Source organism: Lepeophtheirus salmonis, chromosome 4 (genome assembly GCF_016086655.4).
Source record: "Lepeophtheirus salmonis chromosome 4, UVic_Lsal_1.4, whole genome shotgun sequence".
NCBI classification, from domain to species: Eukaryota; Metazoa; Arthropoda; class Copepoda; order Siphonostomatoida; family Caligidae; genus Lepeophtheirus; species Lepeophtheirus salmonis.
Window position 1 is genome coordinate 37,021,100 of NC_052134.2, and position 16,444 is coordinate 37,037,543.

The 16,444-nt window shown below is 29.8% G+C and overlaps 1 protein-coding gene across 2 annotated transcripts; it reads left to right on the top strand.

Annotated features, from left to right (window-relative positions):
* The first annotated feature begins 1,781 nt into the window (after positions 1 to 1,781).
* Klp64D (kinesin-like protein 64D) lies at positions 1,782 to 15,436 on the top strand. 2 transcript variants are annotated; one of them, XM_040710029.2, is made up of 7 exons: positions 1,782 to 2,024; positions 2,073 to 2,184; positions 12,084 to 12,336; positions 12,439 to 12,823; positions 12,878 to 13,593; positions 14,281 to 14,516; positions 14,584 to 15,436. In XM_040710029.2, the coding sequence occupies exons 2-7, from the start codon at positions 2,158 to 2,160 to the stop codon at positions 15,043 to 15,045; spliced, it is 2,079 nt and encodes a 692-aa protein (XP_040565963.1). In that variant the 5' UTR covers positions 1,782 to 2,024; positions 2,073 to 2,157; the 3' UTR covers positions 15,046 to 15,436. The 2 variants fall into 2 exon arrangements, with proteins under 2 accessions (XP_040565963.1, XP_071743978.1); XM_071887877.1 differs by having other exon boundaries at positions 1,797 to 2,184.
* The last annotated feature ends 1,008 nt before the right edge of the window (positions 15,437 to 16,444 follow it).

The window sequence follows — 16,444 nt, forward strand, 5'->3', positions numbered from 1 at the left end:
AGACCAAAAAAGATTATACGTTATTCGACAAAATTTATGGGGTGCCAGCCTCACCCTAACCATCATATATAAATCATAATATATCAATAATTAGGTACTTATGATAGATAATAACATTTGATAGGAAGTGGGGTTTGACACGTTGGTATCATGTGCATTGACCATGATTTCTTCATATTCATTGAATTGCTCGAATTACCATCAAATTTCCTAGAATTAATTCGTGTTATTTGTTTTATAATTTCAAATTTCTTACAAAATATTCATACATATTATGTACTACTACCTATGGAACTATGTAATTCTATATGATGTTCGTCTACGGGTAATTATCCACGTGAGTGACTCCACATTTCAAAATATATATATATTATAAAACACTTCTTTCTCAATGTTTTGATAAAATAAGTATATATCACTATTGTTAAATTATTTGTATCATTATTAAACTAATGATTAGTCATTAGTGATGGAAGAACATAGACCTCCTTTGAGGCAGATCAGTCTATTTCTTTCTGTTTTGCATTCTTTTGAATCGAGGAATCCGCCCGGAAAGATTATAAAGACGGTCTTTTGGATTCGCAAAGAATAATCCTCATCAACTTTCTGGAAAATGATGAAACTATTACAGGTTCATATTATTCATCTTTATTGAACCGTTTGAAAACCTAGCTACAAGACAAAAGCCCACGATTTGCCCACAAAAAAGTAATTTTCTATCAAGACAATGCACCAGCTCACATCTCAGCCGTTGTGGTCGCAAAATTAATACAAATAGGGTTCCAACGTGAGAAGCCCACAGCACTAGCAATCTCACTCACCTTCACTCTTCTGTCATTTATCACCATAACATGGATTTTATCAATGATTTCTGGAGTATATACCTAAACAGGGCATCCAGAACGTTCAGCGTCACTTGTGCCCATATGACCACTCTGAAAATTTTGAAGAACTTATAAACTGTTCTAATCGTTTTCAAGTTTTCTTTTTATTCTCCTGATGCGTTTTGCATTTCATAAAGTAATGTTTAATGAACACACAAAATTAGTTTTCGTCCATTTTTTTAAAAATTCACTCCACTTCCTAGATTCAAACGAATGACAAACAGAAAGAAATAGACTGATTCTGGCTTAAAATTGGTGTGTATTCCTCCAAAAAGATGCTACTAACTAAGCATAACCTCAATACGCCCCAGTAGAGCCATCCCTTGGACTTGTCAAACGACCCTCGTATATTTATGAACCATTCCACGAGAAAACTGGTTTTACTGAAAAATGTTATGTAATATCATTGAATATCAAATGAAATATTGGATCAGTAGTACAATCCAACTTTGAGTTCTGAAGTCTTACAGATTAAAAAATAAACATTTTGATATTAGTTATGATATATACAGAAACAAAGCAATAATAGGCAGGCATCATCAAAAAGTGATCAGTTAACTTAAAAAAAAGTTATGTCCTTATCTATTTAATTATTTTATTTTTTTAATGAAAAAAAAAGTAAACAATGACCTTAATTTCTTTGAGGATTATACATGTATTTTTTTTAAACTGTCTAGAGATAAGACACTCATAAATCTTTCTAAAAAAGTGTAGTCATGGAATTAGGACTCATGGTGTGTTTTATAAGTATAATAACTCCATTAAAAGAGTAAGAAAAGATAATAAGGCTGAACCCCCACTTGGTTACGTCACAATTATACAACCCTTTCATACAAGACAAAGGTTGCGTGAATTCCAACATTTTGTAAACTTCCGCTTTGCCTAGCTTTCTACTTTGCTGATATAAATATCACTACATTTAGCTATATAAACTTGCACAAAAACTTTCTCCCTCTTTAGTTATATTGTATATCTATATTATTATGTGTGTCTCCAACTAAATAAGGATTATGTCATACTATTATATACAGCATTCCTATGAAGTAAGTTAGGGGCTCTTCTTCTCCTTTGCCTTACTTCAATTATAGAAGGAGTAATATGCTGATTTTTTATTCGTGGAAGTGAAGTAACACATTTAAGGTATTATAAGAAAACAAAAGCAACAACAACTATGACATTTGACTGCAGGAGTAAAGTGTTTCAACATGAAGAGGGACTTCAATTTGTGGACTAGGATTCATTCTTCAATTACTTATAGAAATAAGGAGGAAACATGAGTAAAGATACGGAAAATCATAAGGTAATCAGTATTCAAGCAAGTTTAGGCATTCAATAATTTTAAGAGAGGGCGCTTTGTGTTTAGTTATAAATAATATACTATAGTGTTACATTCCCTAAACGTACTTACAATAGCTAGATGATAGTACTACGTATTTAAATAATTTGTCAAAATGTCGTCATTTTTTAAAGAATATGCACAACTTTTTAGTGAAATGCTCCTATTATAACAGTAAATTGGGACTAACTTTCGAAGTCTCATGATTCTTTTTCTGTAGTACATTCAAATACATGCTAATTAGATTTATATGTTCTGCAAATCCATGGCATGTGTTTAAGACGACTAATATATTCATGCATAACATATTATACTCATTCGTGTCAATCAGTGTTCTGTCAATCGATGTTATCCATATTTGTTTACTAAAAATACAAATGACACACTTATTAAAACTAAGTTATACACGCCTTAGAGATGATGTCAACTTCTCTTTCAAATCAAAAACAAGAAGTTGAAAGAGGGTGCGGTTAAGATTCAGAGTATATTCTGTTTAGTAAGATTTGTGTTTTATTTGCCTTTAAATATAATTTAAAATCAATCAAAATATTTTAAGTATATCTCTGTGCATAAATAGAGGATCTTTGATGATATTTTGTCCTTACTTAAATACTTTGAATTAATACTCAAAGCAACAAATAAGTAATTATTCACTTGACTTGAGACTAGTTACCAAAGACTTAGGGCATATAATATATGGACTATCTCCACCCTCTGCTTCATATAATTGCAATGTAGATTTAACAAGCATTACTTATTAACACAGTCCTAATTCTATGTATATTAAACATATACATACATGTACAAATGAATATCTATATATGTAGTTACTTAGTCGGTATTATGACACAAAATTGATTTCATACTCTATGTATTTTTATTATGTTGCTTATTGATCCAACTTTTTCTTTTTTCTAAAAACTTCAAGTAACATGCAGAAGATTACACATGTGTATGTTTTTTTTTAAATGTTTATAGAGCTCTTTCCTAGACACACTTATATAAAATCCAAAATAGATTATATAGTATACAGTGGTTCTCAAGCTTGTTAATTTACGTACAAATTGAGAATATATCCAGAGCTTCAAGTCAATTATTATTTGAATTTCACAATTTTTGATATCATGTTATGGAACAAAATTTGGACGACCTATATCTTAAATATATTTTTTTTAATAAAAGACGAAGGACTTAATGACCTTTTTTCTATATAAAAAACATAGTCAGGGCCGGTATTAACATGAATGGAGTCTGGTTCAAAGATAAATGATCCTTTTTTTCATCTTTTTCAAAAACTAATTTAATTTTCCTTTTCACAAATAACCTTTTTTTAAGTATTATCGACCTTTTATAATTTTTTTTATTACTGTTTTTTTTAGAAAAGGTCGATAGGGCATGGACAAACTAAAAAGTATATATTATCCACAAGGTGGCGTGATAGCCTGTTGTTTGTTCTTTTTAAAAAAATGCATTCTGAAAAGTGTTTTTAGAGTGCACTCCTTGTAAAAAACATACACCTATATTTATATTCAATAATATTTAATTATTTAAAATTCCAAATATGATATATTTTGAAGAAAAAAAATATTTTGAAAGTAATAAAAGTAGCTTCAGACTTAGCAGGAACGTCTGCATGATTATATTGGGGAGAGAGGGGGGAGAAGGTGCTTGTTTTTTGGATGAAAAATTCAAAAATCCCTGGCTGTTTAAAAAAAAATAATCCAGAATCTTAAGCTGTAACAGAAAATTTAATTTTTGGGGAAAAAAATGACAAATTAATTTTGTTGGATTTTTTTTTTTTTAAATTATATATATATATTTTTTTTTTTAATTTCAAAAATCCATAGTTTTTTAGAATAAAGAAATTTTCAGCCCATATTTGATAAGTAAGTTCAATATTAAAAAAAAAAATGTCTGGAACTGTATATAATATGAATATTAAATTAATATTGCGATCTCTTATTTGAATATTCTTTACATATAATTAATAGATACAATTTTATGTATTCAAAATATTTACATAATCTATAGAAGTAAAAAAACCATTTGAATCGCATGAATTGAATATTTAAAAGTATATGGCATATAATTTAATAGGTTACTATATTATTTGAACAAGCATTGGATTACATATTTACTTGATTAAAAAACACATTGCTCAAGTATTTATGAATTTGTGAAAATTGATTACTGTTGTCACGAAACCCATATTTTCGTACTGGTTCTGATACCAAAATAGAGACTTGGTACTTTTTGACTGAAAATAGAAAACTAAAATGAAGTTTAGAGCAAAAGTTTTTTTATATTACTATTTTAATTGTGTCACCAGTATACCGAACAATACTTGTTTGGATTTTAAACTTTGAAAATTACCACCAAGCTAAAACTTAAAAGAAGGCAATTAATTCCTAAGAATACATCAACTTAATATTTTTTTATGACTTGTTTATTTTTGGTAGAACAGGCGTGGAAATACTATGGCCAACATTTAAACCATCAAAAAGCTTATATGAAGTCAAGGTTAATAGAAATACAAGGTTAGATCATCATGTATTGGGCTTGCAAGAATTTTCAATTTCCTGTACCATACCGACAACTATGCAAGACAGGCAGATTTTGGCGTCATAAAGTATAACAACAATACTCTAACAGTAACGGTCAAGGGAGGCGATACATATAGCTACTCTTGGTAACAGTTATACTCTTTGATGTCATTATTAAATAGCCTGGTGGATATAAGTCGGAAAAGCGCTATGATAAAAAAAAAATTATTAACCTTGTTATGAAGTGTTATAAATGTGTTCAGTTACTGTTCATTAACTAATTTTTATTTTTAATTTCTTTGGGAAATCTCAAAATGTCCTCGACAAAAACTGGAAGACAAAATCCCTAAAGTTAGATGATAATAGGGCATGATCACACTAAAAACAGATACTATCCGCTAGGTGAGTTGATAGTCTGTAGTTGAGTTAAAAACAATGACACATGCTCAGCAAAGATTTGAACAGAACTCTCTAAGTGAGTAACATATGATATGTTATTTTTTATTAAATAATGTATTTTTTTCCCACGAGACATTTTTGACACTCTCTGTTTCTTTGTTTATAGGGGTGTCCGCAGTTTTATATTTTTTGAGGGGGGAGGCTTGGTTTTTGGCAAACTTTTTGGAAAAAAGATTCGAAAAATTAAATCTTTTTGAAAAAAAAATTCAAAAATCAACAACTTTCACAAAAAAATACATTTTTTCGAAAATCATTTCAAAAATCCATTCATTCTGAAAAAATTATTACTATTTTTTTTTAAATATTCCAAAAATCCACAGCTGTTCACAAAAAATTTCATTTCAAATATAAATTTTAAAAAACAATCAAATATAAACTTAAAAAAAGAAATCAAATATTACATTTTTTGCACAAAGGTATATTTTAAATCTATTGCTATTTACAAAAAAAATTATTTTTTTTTTTTTGAAATAAATTTCAAATATTAAATTTTTAGTAAAAAACCTAAATTTCTTAATTTGGGATGGGTCTTTAGCCCCACCAATCCACATCCGTCCGGACGCCCCTGGCTTACAAATTAATGAAATTAAACAGAGCGCATTCCCCATTGGTAGTAAATATCCAATTATTACCAAATGTAGGGATGTTCTTCATTTAATAGTTTTAATGAACCGTTGACAGCTTAACGAGAAATTCATGTTCAACGATTAAACGTTCAGATCATTAGCAATTAGTAAAGAAAAGTTTAAAATCGACAGCCAACAAAATAACATAGGAGTAGTTGATGCTTCGGGGATACACCATTGTGAGAAATCAAGTGTGTTTTAGCTAAAAATATTTTATTTTGAATATTTAATTATTATAGGTTTTTAAAAAATGCGTTTCTGAATGTTCCCTTTCACTCTAAAGTTTGCTCATTATTTAGTTAAAAAGAAATAACTCTAATTCCCTTTGTGAATAATCTACTTTGATTTATTTAGGGTTACTTCTTATATATTCATACAAACCATCTATTAATTACGAATTATATTTTTACTTGTTTGTAACCTATTCATGATTTTAGATAATTTTTCCTCCATGAGGAAAATGGATTATTTTACATAATTCTATGAAACAGAAAAAAGAGTATTCCTTTCTTATTGAGATTTTCCTTCAAGCCTTCATGAATAAAGAAGTGGATTATGTTTGGATACGCACTTATAAACGGTTAAACATTGAATAAAACTTCAATTATCTTTGATTATAATTTGCATTATTTATGATAATTCAAAATTTCATACGTTCATAGGATTATGTATAATCCAAGCTATGATATGTACTTATACATTAGTATATACAATCCATTTGATATTGAATATTTTGTATCAACTCCAACACATTTTGATTTCGAAATACATACTTCATTTTTTCTTGAGTTCTTTAGAAATGATACGAATAAGAATTAAATAAATATGTATTCCATTTAGTTTCTGAAAACGTTTTCTAAGCAAAATGCAAAATATTTATTCGTTTTGGGTTTCCAGCTACCTAAAACTGGCGTTCCGTTTTATCTAAAACCATATTTTTTGAAAACGGCTTGAAGAGGGAAATAATCTAAAAACACGTAAAATAACTTGTACAAGTAAATTGTACAAATTAAGAGGAGTTAATTTTGTATGCTCTCATTTCCCACTTCATTAATAAGTAGACTTAGGATTTGTGGGTGATCGCCCAATCGCTCAAAAAGTTGATCATTTTGACCTTTTCTAGGAAAATTGCTCATTTTGACATTTTTTTGTGTGAAAGTTGCTCATTTTGACATTTTTTTGTGTAAAAGTTGCTCATTTTTCTTTAGTGGTATGAAATAAATAGAGAAAATTTGGATTCAAGTTAGATTACACAATAGCTTTCATGATTTTTTAATAATATGTTTGAAGGGAAAATCCACCTGCAAAAACTCTCCTTCATTAGGTGGAAAAACAATAGAAAAAAATGATTTTGTCTGATCAGAAAATAAAATACTATATTATATCGAATTTTCTCCTAAATTGGCTCCTCTGTGACGTCACCAGTACTATTTTAAACAAAAGCAAAGAAATCACTTATCGACACGCCTGAACCCTCTGTTTCTTTTCTTCTTCCTTCATTCTTTGTTTCTGTTCCTCTCTATTCAGCCCTGCAGCGCGGGTACCCTCTGCTAGTATCCTCTACAGCAATGTTTCTCAAATGGAGGTATGCGTATTCTTTGGGGGTAGTTGGAGGTACTCCAGGGTGTACCTGAGGTTTTAAAGAACATTTTACATGTGGTAGATCACAGAAGCTAAAAATGATTTGTACTGGTAAGGGGGTACTTGGGTTAAATATATATTTTACAAGGTACATCACCAAAAAAAAAAGGTTGAGAATCCCTGGTCTATATTATAATAGAAATTGTGGAATTTTTAGTAGATACGAGCTCTTGGCAAAATGGAGAAAGATACAGACTTTCGAATTAAAATAAAAGTTTTAAAGACACACAATAACTATTTTTTTAATCCTACAACAGATATACAGATTATAGTTGTATGTCAGCTGATAAAAACGCGCAGGGTATTAATATCAAAAACAGAGATTGATACATAATTTAATTATAAAATAAAAGTTGTTCGGAATTGTGAGTTACGTACCTAATGCCATGTTTAATTCTGAACAGACCAGATTCCTGGTCTCTGGAGAGCAAGTATTTTGGGTTTTTTTGCTAATAAATTAATTTTTTTCATAAGACAAGATCTATTCCCCGAGAATCAACTTCATTTGAGGTAGGGGTTGTCGCTTCAAAAATGAACCAAAAAACTAATTATTGTTCTACTTCGCAATCACAATAATACCCTATGTATTTTTTTTGTCAACCGTCGAGTCCTTCTTCTCTCTTGATACGTCATGCCTATTTCATAATTTATTCTTATCATAATTATACAAAGTAATAAGTTATTCCATACTTATGTTTTTTTTTTTCCAAAAGAACAGAAATACAATTTCTTGTTGATCCCTCGTCGCTTATTTAATATATTTATTGGCTATTTTAATAAAAAAAACCAATAAAGACATTATGGCTATTTTTTCATAGAAATAATATTGTAATTATATAATTAATCATAACTGCTCTTGTAATGAAATATTACTAAGCAATAGTATAATACACTTTCGAATAAAGTACTATGTAGATTTTAGTAATATTTAACTCATTTTAAAAAAGGAGAAGAAATAATATAACGGTGATAGTCTTAGCGTAGGTAAGAGATAAATAGCAGGTGGTAGGATTGACTTATTTGGCTAACTACCAAATGAATTCGGGCCTTTTTTTCTGTTTCTTTTTGGAGGAAAGTCTGCGTGAAACAGTAAAGTTAACGACGTGTCAAAAGAAAAATCGAGAACCTTTATTGAATCTTTGATTGAATACAAAGGAAATTGACTACGACAACAACAACAACAAAAAAAAAAAGATTAAGATATTGAGGTAGAAAGATAAACTATCTTTTTGCTCCAGCTTTGTTATTTTTGCATATATTGTAAAAATTTATTTACTCGACAGTTTTTAATTGTATATAGAATATTTATTATGTAATAAAATATTTTTTTCATCAAAAATTATCCCAAGATTTTTTATTTTATGGCTGAGATTTTTGTAAAATTCAGGGGTTTTTTCTCGTGTTTTTATAAAAAAAACTCAATAACTATTATTTTATAAATCAAACAGAATTGTTTAATAAGGGATTATTTGATGTCTTCAAAAAGCCTGTACTATCTAAAGCAACCAAGTTATGAATGGTTTTTGGTTTGTGCTTCAAATAATCAAATTTTATTATGTTTGCCTTAAACTTGTGGAAGTAAAGTATAAGTGCACTCCCCTCAGGGCCTACCTGACTGAGTCCACCTAGCAGTACTGGGGTTCTGTAGTGAAAACCTAGACCTGTTTGATACCGTTATGATTTTTGCTAGATCGGACTGATTTGGTCCTTTAAAAAGTTTTAATCTAGAATCATAGAAAAATTATTTATTATAGATCGGTCCAAAGCAAACAATCATTTTTGTATCATTTGGCAAAGATAAGTATAAGGTCACCGCCACAGGGACTATCTGGCGGAGCCCGCCTAGTTATTTGTTAATATAACTAAGTAAGAAATATTACTATGTATTTTGTATGACATATATTTATTAAAGCTTCTATAGATGCACAAAATACTTTTATTGACCTAACTATGTTAAAAAATCTAGGAAGTAATTGTCTAAAGTGGAGTTTTAAAATATAATCCCATTTCATTAGTTTTAGTACTGCAATAGTACAACGCGGATTTCCAATAACACGGATTTGTCTTGCTCCCAAAAACTGAGATATGCATGTATACTTCAAAAAGAAAGCTCATATTATGTTTAAGGTGTTTTATATCCAGAAATATCTACAAAGTGCCTTGTCATAAGAGAAAAATTATTTCGATTTCCTCTTTTTATTTTATGTAATATTCAATTAAATTTGGAAATAACACTATTTTTTTTTCAATATTACATGATATTATGTACTATTCTTCTATGGAATTCCTACATGTCGTTACCTTTGTTGTATCTTGCAACCTTTCCATCAAAAAGAAACCAAAAAAAAAAAAAAGCCAAAAAACGATTGGTAGTTAGGGAATTTTTCCCAAGTGTGGAATTATTATTCAAAAATTGTTAGGAATTGTTGACAGATTAATAACAGATAATTTAAATTCAACCAATGAACGTTCATAACACTGATAAAGGGAAAAGAAGCAGAAAATCGACGTCCGATTGTAAAATATTTTGTAAACTTATATGTTAGTGAGCCGTGTCTATTATATTTTATATCAATTATAGAGGCCCAATCTTTCTTTATTGTAAAGTGGGTTTTTTCTATAAGGAAAAATAGTCACTGCTTGTATCAATATATCGACCATATATATATATTTAAAGCCCACTAGGCATACCTTTATTTACAATTCTGACAAACATAAACAAACAAACATTCTCACTGAATATAACACACTCCTTACATCCTAACTGATATGAGTTTATGACAAAACAATAATAAGGAAAATGACAATAAAAATCACAGCTTTTTTCATTCTTTTTTCTTCCACACTAGTACCACTACCCAACCAGTTTCTGACGTCGATACTTGTAGTTTTTCTTTAAATTTTACTTGACATATACTTACCAAAGGATTCACTCTATTACACTCGTAGAAAATTTGTGCTGACGTTTCTATTTTCTCACTACAGAATGTGCAGTTCATAATATATCGACTATAATTAAATTTATGTAGTATATGATACTATAATGGCTAATTAGAGGATTTATATGTTCAGAACTTAATTATACAAGGGAAACTATTCCTTGTCATTCATGTTCTAAACTATCTATTTTCAATAATTTAATCTACTTTTAAGCATGCATGTATAAGTATTTATTTAAAGAAGTTTTTGCTATAAGCCAATATTCATTATAATTATATATACTTGGTGTACATATATCTTTCGTTACTAAGTAACACTGTACATCATTCAAATTAAAACTTTCTTAGTGAAGGTATTTTTAGCTCTGTTGTAATTACTAAAACCCATATTACTGCTACCTAAATGCATTCATTAAACTTGATTTTCAGATTCAAGGTTGTAAGTTTTCTAATTATAATTACTTAACCTTAACCTTATAAATTGATAAAATAACGTTATATGAATCATTTTTGTGCGAAATAAAATTGTATATCAATAAATAGTAGCCAATTTCAGTTTCTAAACTTTAATTAGTCATTGAAGTAAGGACTGCAAATATGAGGATAGTGTTGTGACGATACCAATATTTTCTTACTGGTTACGGTACTAATTTAGATATCGGTATTTCAGTACTATTCGATAATTTTTCGACTAAAAATATTGTTATTATTATTTTTTTTTTTTTTTTTTTGGGGGGGTTCTTGGTTAGAAATTTGAGTGGTTGGATCATCGGTGTACCCATTTTTTTATGATGTCATGGAGCCAGTTCCAATATCAGTTTATTAAAGTATCGTTTTATATGAGTCAGTACCCGGTGCCAGTATTGTATCGGTATACCAAACAACAACACTATATGAGTACTATATTAAATCTCTAGCAGTAGTTCCCAGTATTCTCCGTAGTAATTAAGCGTTAGCTCAAATACAAGTTTTGCTTTAATAATATAGAAGATCACTCCTCAATAAATCCTTAGTATTACTCTCCGTTTTTTATGAGCACACTCACACATAATTACTCAACACTTATATCAATTTATAGGGCGTGATCTCTCCTCAAGAATGAAAAAATAATAATAAGACTTGGAGAAAAAAAAAAATAATATGATGGGATGAGTAGAGTTGACATGTTTGTAACGAAAAAAAAAGCACAAAGAGAATACAGGAGCGAGGTATATGGTACTACTTAATTAAAAAACTTGATAGTATCAACTGTCTGTTATGCGATTTTGTGGGAGAGAAAATGAATAGTCCAGAAAACATATTTTAATTTTATATATATTCATTTTATTATGCATTTTTAAAACAATTTATAGGCTATATGCATACGCCAGCAATATTTCATAATACATATACATTTTTATTTCTCAGATCAGACAATATTTATGATATAAATCAGGGAGCATTCTATACAGAGCACCCTGTTACTGTTTTTCATACACACAGACAAACAGATAAACTTTGCTTCATTAATAAGAAGATATCCATCTTAAAATGCCCTCCTATGTAGAATTAAAGAAATCATGCAATTTCGAATGATAAATTATTTTAAGTTATAAATGTTTTGGTACTAAATACGTCATTTAAATAATATACAATATTTTATCACTTTGTCGTAGGATTCCGAGAATGTCAAAGTTATTGTACGAGTGCGTCCACTTAGTGAAAAGGAGTTGGAGTCTGGATTTCAATGCATCATTGATGTCGACCCCATTCAAGGTGCAATCACACTCCATAATCCATCCAATAACATCAATACCCGAGAAACCCCACCTAAACAATTTAATTTCAACACTGTATTCCCTCCAGATGTTCGTCAAATGGATGTGTATAATCGAGTTGCACGTCCAATTGTGGATAATGTACTCAAAGGTGAGTCTCGTTATGAATAATTTAGTATAACTAAGAATAGAAAATACTTTAGTCATTGATTATAGATACTTATATAATTAAAACCCATCCACATCATTTAAGGTTACAATGGTACTATATTTGCATACGGGCAAACGGGAACAGGAAAAACTTTCACGATGGAAGGAGATCGGTCGGTTTCCGAACTCAAGGGAATCATTCCAAATAGTTTTGCTCATATATTTGGTCATATCGCAAAACAAGAGGATGACATTAAATTCTTAGTTCGAGTATCTTATTTGGAGATTTATAATGAAGAAGTACGAGATCTCCTTGGTAAAGATCAAAAGATGAGGCTAGAAGTGAAGGAAAGGCCTGATATTGGAGTGTATGTCAAAGATTTAAGTGCATTTGCAGTGAATAATGCTGACGATATGGACCGTATTATGACAATGGGTAATAAAAATCGCTCTGTTGGAGCCACAAACATGAACGCTCATTCCTCAAGGTAGGATCGCTGTGAATAATAATTACACTTTTTGTACATGCTTGAATCTTTCAGATCACACGCAATATTCAGCATCACCATTGAATGTTCTGAAAAAGGTCCTGATGGTCAGCAGCATGTTCGTGTTGGTAAGCTCCATTTAGTAGATCTTGCAGGATCCGAAAGACAATCCAAAACAGGAGCCACTGGGGTTCGCCTTCGAGAGGCAACTAAAATTAATTTAAGTCTTTCAACACTTGGAAATGTTATATCTGCACTTGTTGATGGAAAAAGCTCTCACATTCCATATAGAAATTCCAAATTAACACGCCTACTACAAGACTCTTTGGGAGGCAATTCTAAAACGCTCATGTTTGCTAATGTAGGCCCAGCAGAGTATAACTATGACGAAACTTTAAGTACGCTAAGATATGCTTGCCGAGCCAAGAACATTAGAAATTATGCTAAAGTAAATGAAGACCCCAAAGATGCTCTTATGAAGCAATATCAAAAAGAAATTGGGGAACTTAAACGAATGTTGAGGGAAGAAGAGAGTTCTCCTGAGGATGAAGAGGGCTCAGACGAAATATCGGATATCGAGGAGGATCCTATGAATAACAATTTAAAGAAATGTAAAATCGAAGAAAAAAGACAATTGATAGAAGATGAAAGAAAGAAGCTAAAAGAGGCTAAGAACATGGCTGAAGAGGAAAGGGATCGACTTCAAACAGCACTTTTGAATCATGAACGTGAATTGCAACTTGCTGAGAAGGAAAAGGAAGAGATACGAAGTGCGTAAATGTACCTATTTAATTTAAACTAATCTTAACATGGGCTAGTAATACTATGCGACAAAAATTTTGTTCATTGTGTGAAACCCACATTCAATACTTATTTAAGCCATAGAATACAAAAATGAGCAGTAAAATATTCAACATTTTATAAATTTGGCCTTTAGAGCTTTTTTTCAAAAAGTTTAAATAGAATAATTACGATTTTCAGTCATATTCCGACGTGAAATAACTACGAGTATATAGATGAAAATTAAACTTTATACATCATAAAAAATATTGGAAGATTAATGATTTTACTTTATCTTGATAGCAATTCCTAAAAAATGTATCTAATAAAAGAAATATATTAATTCAAAGGATCTGTTTAAAAATTATATTTTTTCATTATTTTTCAACTGTTTTATATGATAGCTAAAATTAAAGAATACACCTTATATTACAACTTTAAAAAATATTAATAAGAACTCATTCAAGTTTAACTAATTAATCATCAACACACAAATAAGAGGAAGATAAGTAGAACAATAGACAGCTGACAAAAAATAAAACGTTAATTTGCATGTCTCTGGGTTAACAGCATGTCCAGATAATGATTTTTTAATATGTGGTAATATGTAAAAAAACGAGAGGTCTAACATATATTTATGTAAATAAATAAATTTATTCTATTCTATGTTATTTCAGATAAACTAAGTACCTTAGAAAAGAAGATAATCGTTGGTGGTGAGAATCTTCTCGAGAAAGCTGAAGCTCAAGAAAGACTCCTTGCCGAAAATGCTAATCAACTTGCAGAAACGATTGCCAAAGAAAATAATCTAAGAAACAAGTTGAAAGAAAAGGAGGCTGAGCGATTAGACATAGAAGAAAAATACTCTTCTCTCCAGGATGAAGCTGCTGGAAAAACGAGAAAATTGAAGAAGGTATTAATTACTAATTACATTCTTATCAAACAATGATAAATATTTACATATAAAATTGAATCTTTAGGTGTGGACCATGCTTCAGTCAGCTAAATCCGAGCTGGTAGACCTTCAACAAGAGCAGCAACGCGAAATGGAGGGTCTTCTCGATAACGTACGACAACTAACTAGAGAGCTCCGACTCCAAATGCTTGTGATAGACTCTTACATTCCATCTGAATATCAAGCTCTCATAGAGAGACATGTACAATGGAATGAAGATATCGGAGAATGGCAGCTTCGTTGTGTAGCATATACTGGAAATAATATGAGAAAAAGATCCATGCCTACTGAGAAGAAAAAAAAACGAAAACAAAGAGGTACTGGAGGAGGGCACAATGCTGCAGGGGATTGGCAAAATATGATTAATCTTGAACTCTCAAAACTTTACAAAGAATATGAGGACGCAGTCTTTGATAGACCAAAAACGGCTGGAGGGAATCGACGACCCAAAAGCTCAAGATCTCATCGTAGGATGAATAATAATTGAGGTTATCTACTACGGATAATATTGCATATGTATTTAATTGTTAAATGAGCACTTTATTTATTAAGTTATTTCAAAATTTTGATCCTACATTCCATTCATATTATTATAAATAAAATAAGTATTATTTTTGGACCCTTGAATAAATCACGGGATGATAAAATACGGCAAAAATATTTCGATAATTTACATACAAAATAATAATTTTAACCGATACAATACATATTAATCCCAGTCATAAATTTCTATTAACCTTGTTATATTCTAGAATTTATGTTATACTTTTTCACATCGACTTTGTGTATTTCTTATACATTCCAATTAAATTTATTTTTCATTAATAAATTTTTGGTTTGAAAAGTTTAAATAAACAGGATATGACTTGCAACGATAATCATCAGAATCCAAGTGACTTATAACTCGTTAGTAGTATTCCATTCCATATATTTTACAGCTAATTCAAGGTATATATTTTGAGTATTTTAGTCATCACATCTCAAAACGGATGAATATCAGGACTGACCGTTGTTCTAAGCTCTCAAAAGCCAGTGGATACATTGGATAATACAATATAGACTTTTTGGAGTATGCTACTACGGAATATATATATTTAATTTGGTCTTGTTAGGAGCTATGTCCAGCTTATCTATCCAAGATGATGCCAAAAAATAAGACGTTCTATTTTAAAACTAGAAAGATTCATCGAAGGTATGAGTGTGATTCAATCATCAACTTCTTAGCATTTCCATAATCAACAAAATAGTTATACTTTCTTTAAATATATTGAAAAGCATGAAGAAATAGTTTCTAGCTCTTAACTTTATAATTACTAATCATCAGAATTTAAATGTATTAGAAATTACTATGGACAACTGTCAATCCATATTTTGTTATATTATATAAACTGTTTTTTAAAGCTTTACCAGACCATCATCAATAAAATATATATATTTTTACTTATAATTATACAAATACCATATGATCAATGAAATTTTATTATTCTCAATTAAATTCTTAGGCGAAATGAAGTAAAAAAATATCGCTTGGACACCTTCCTTCTTTCTTTGCTACATTTTTGCGAAGAAGAACCCAATCGTTATGCAAGAATTTGATCGTGATGAGCTTTAGACGTCATATGTTGTTACTCAAATTGTTTGTGTACACTTTTTTCATATACAGTTAAATCTGGATAAAAGAAATCACTATTTTTCAGATGAAAAGTTGACTATATCGGGATTTTTCTTATACTCAAAGTAAAAACCCTCAATTTTTGGATACTTATGTAAATAAGTAATTTTGAAACTCCCCATTTTGAGGCAACGAGTGTTTGATTAGACTTTTTTATAAGGATTTTTAGCCATCATTTTAGGTTTTTTCAGGGGCACTCATAAGTATCCGTATT